The 2,494-nt window shown below is 57.3% G+C and overlaps 1 protein-coding gene across 1 annotated transcript in view; it reads left to right on the plus strand.

The window, feature by feature from the left end:
- The window catches only part of NFE2L1 (nuclear factor, erythroid 2 like 1), a 7,641-nt gene extending 5,497 nt beyond the window's left edge, over nucleotides 1–2,144 (plus strand). Inside the window, 2 exon segments of the mRNA XM_026864806.1 lie at nucleotides 135–395; nucleotides 682–2,144. Coding sequence (XP_026720607.1) covers nucleotides 135–395; nucleotides 682–2,007 — 1,587 coding nt within the window. The 3' untranslated portion in view covers nucleotides 2,008–2,144.
- The last annotated feature ends 350 nt before the right edge of the window (nucleotides 2,145–2,494 follow it).

Consider the following 2,494-nt stretch of genomic DNA (forward strand, 5'->3'; position numbering starts at 1 on the left):
AGCAGCGGCGGTGGTGGAGGATGGTGGGGTGGGGGGAGGTGGGTGGTCACAATTAATTAAAGACTTGCTTTGCTTCTCATTAGTTCATAGCGAACTGTGGAGGAATAGCTGCAACCGGTTTGCTTTGAACAAAGGAGAAGCGACTGCCCGCGCGGAGGTGGAAGGGCACTGGGGATTGCTGCTGCCTGGCCGTGGCCGAGCAGCCGGGGACTGACTCTGTCTCACGTGGTTAGTTTCCAGCTGCGGATGTCTCCACCCTGAGCGAAGCCGTGTCCGGCGAGAGCAGGTCTGCGGGCATCCAGACCAGTCTGCTGTCTCCTCTCCTCGCTGAGACCGAGTCGCCCTTCGATCTGGAGCAGCAGTGGCAGGACCTCATGTCTATCATGGAAATGCAGGTGAGCTCGAGGCGGAATCGCGGGGCGGCGTTTGCCCCTCCGGCCACGCGTCGTTGCTCCATCCGATTTAGGGCCGAAGGCTCGTCCCCAAGCACCTGGATCCCGGACGATCGTGGCTTGGGGTTGGTCGCAGCTGCTTTGGCGTTGTCCCCACCGGCGTGGTGACGCCGTGCTGCCCTCGCTGCTGCTGTTTTAACCCTTTTTTTTTTTTTTTTGGCACGTGCTGGGGGCGAAGGCAGGGCTGGAGCGTGGCTCATTTCACCGAGCTGTTCCGCATCTCTTCCAGGCTATGGAAGTGAACAACACAACCGCTGAAACCCTGTACAACGGCACGAGCGGAGACCTGCTGACTTCTAACTACAGCCTGGCTCCGAACACTCCCATCAATCAGAATGTCAGCCTGCATCAGGCCTCTCTGGGTAGCTGCTCACAGGACTTCTCGCTCTTCAGCTCGGAAATCGAAAGCCCCTCCATGGCTGGCAGCTCGGCCCTGCTCCAGCTGGCGCCGGACAACTCCACCGGCCTCAACAGCACCTTCGGCTCCACCAACTTGAGCGGCATCTTCTTCCCTCCGCAGCTGAACAGCACGGTCAACGAGACGGCCGGCCCCGAGCTGCCCGACCCGCTGGGGGGTCTTCTGGACGAAGCCATGCTCGACGAGATCAGCTTGATGGACTTGGCCATTGAAGAAGGTTTCAACCCAGTGCAGGCCTCGCAGCTGGAAGAGGAGTTTGATTCCGACTCAGGTCTTTCTCTGGATTCTGGCCACAGTCCTGCTTCCCTGAGCAGCTCAGAAGCCTCTTCCTCCTCCTCCTCTTCCTCCTCATCCTCTTCCTCCTCCTCGTTTTCTGAGGAAGGAGCTGTCGGCTACAGCTCAGACTCTGAAAACGTGGACTTTGAAGAAGCAGAAGGGGCGGTTGGATACCAGCCAGAGTACAGCAAGTTCTGCCGCATGAGCTACCAGGACCCGTCGCAGCTCCATTACTTGCCTTACCTGGAGCACGTCGGCCACAACCACACCTACAACATGGCACCGGGGGCGCTCGACCCCGAGGAGCCCAAACTGCCCAGCGCGGGGAAGAAGAGCAGCAAGGAGAAGCCGTCCGAGTTCCTGGATAAACAGATGAGCAGGGACGAGCATCGAGCCAGAGCCATGAAGATCCCTTTCACCAACGACAAGATCATCAACCTGCCCGTGGAGGAGTTCAACGAGCTCCTCTCCAAGTACCAGCTCAGCGAGGCGCAGCTGAGCCTGATCCGCGACATCCGGAGGCGAGGCAAGAACAAGATGGCTGCCCAGAACTGCCGCAAGAGGAAACTGGACACCATCCTCAACTTGGAACGGGACGTCGAGGACTTGCAACGGGACAAGTCCAAACTGCTCAGGGAGAAGGTGGAATTCCTCAAATCCATCCGCCAGATGAAGCAAAAGGTGCAGAACCTCTACCAGGAAGTGTTCGGCCGCCTGCGGGACGAGAACGGCCAGCCCTACTCCCCCAGCCAGTACGCCCTGCAGTACGCCAGCGACGGCAGCGTCATCTTGATACCTCGGGCCGTGGCCGACCAGCAGGCCCGGCGGCAGGAACGGAAACAGAAGGACCGGAGGAAGTGAAGGGCCGGCGACGCGGGAGGAGTGGGACACTCGCTCAAGTGAGAACTGGAGAAGGGCTGAGCCTGGAAGTACTTAGAGGAACTTTCATGCCTTCTTATCCGATATATCTTCTCAAAAAAAAACAAACAAAAACAAACGTGACTGCTGCCGGTCAGTGTACGGGAGAGACTGGGAGAGACTGCGGGAGCTGCAGGCTGAGGGGAGGGCTCCCTGCGGGGAGGGGCGAGCACCCTGCACTGCCCAGCCCGGCGCCTTCCACAACCTGGAATCCTTTGAGCGCAGGAAACCGAGCTGGCATCACTGGTGGGGAGATTGGCAGAGGTGGAAAAACTACTGTTAGGAACTGGCTTTAAATAAGAAAAGAGATTTAAGAAAATGAACTTAAAACCAAGTTATAGGAGAGACATTTTTCTGAACTTCCAAAGTTCTGTGATTTCAGGTAGTTGGTTTTTTTTTTTTTCCTTTTTTTTTTTTTTTTTCCTCCTTT

The sequence above is a fragment of the Athene cunicularia genome, assembly GCF_003259725.1.
Source record: "Athene cunicularia isolate RWA chromosome 27 unlocalized genomic scaffold, athCun1 chr27_part1, whole genome shotgun sequence".
In the NCBI taxonomy this organism is placed as follows: Eukaryota; Metazoa; Chordata; class Aves; order Strigiformes; family Strigidae; genus Athene; species Athene cunicularia.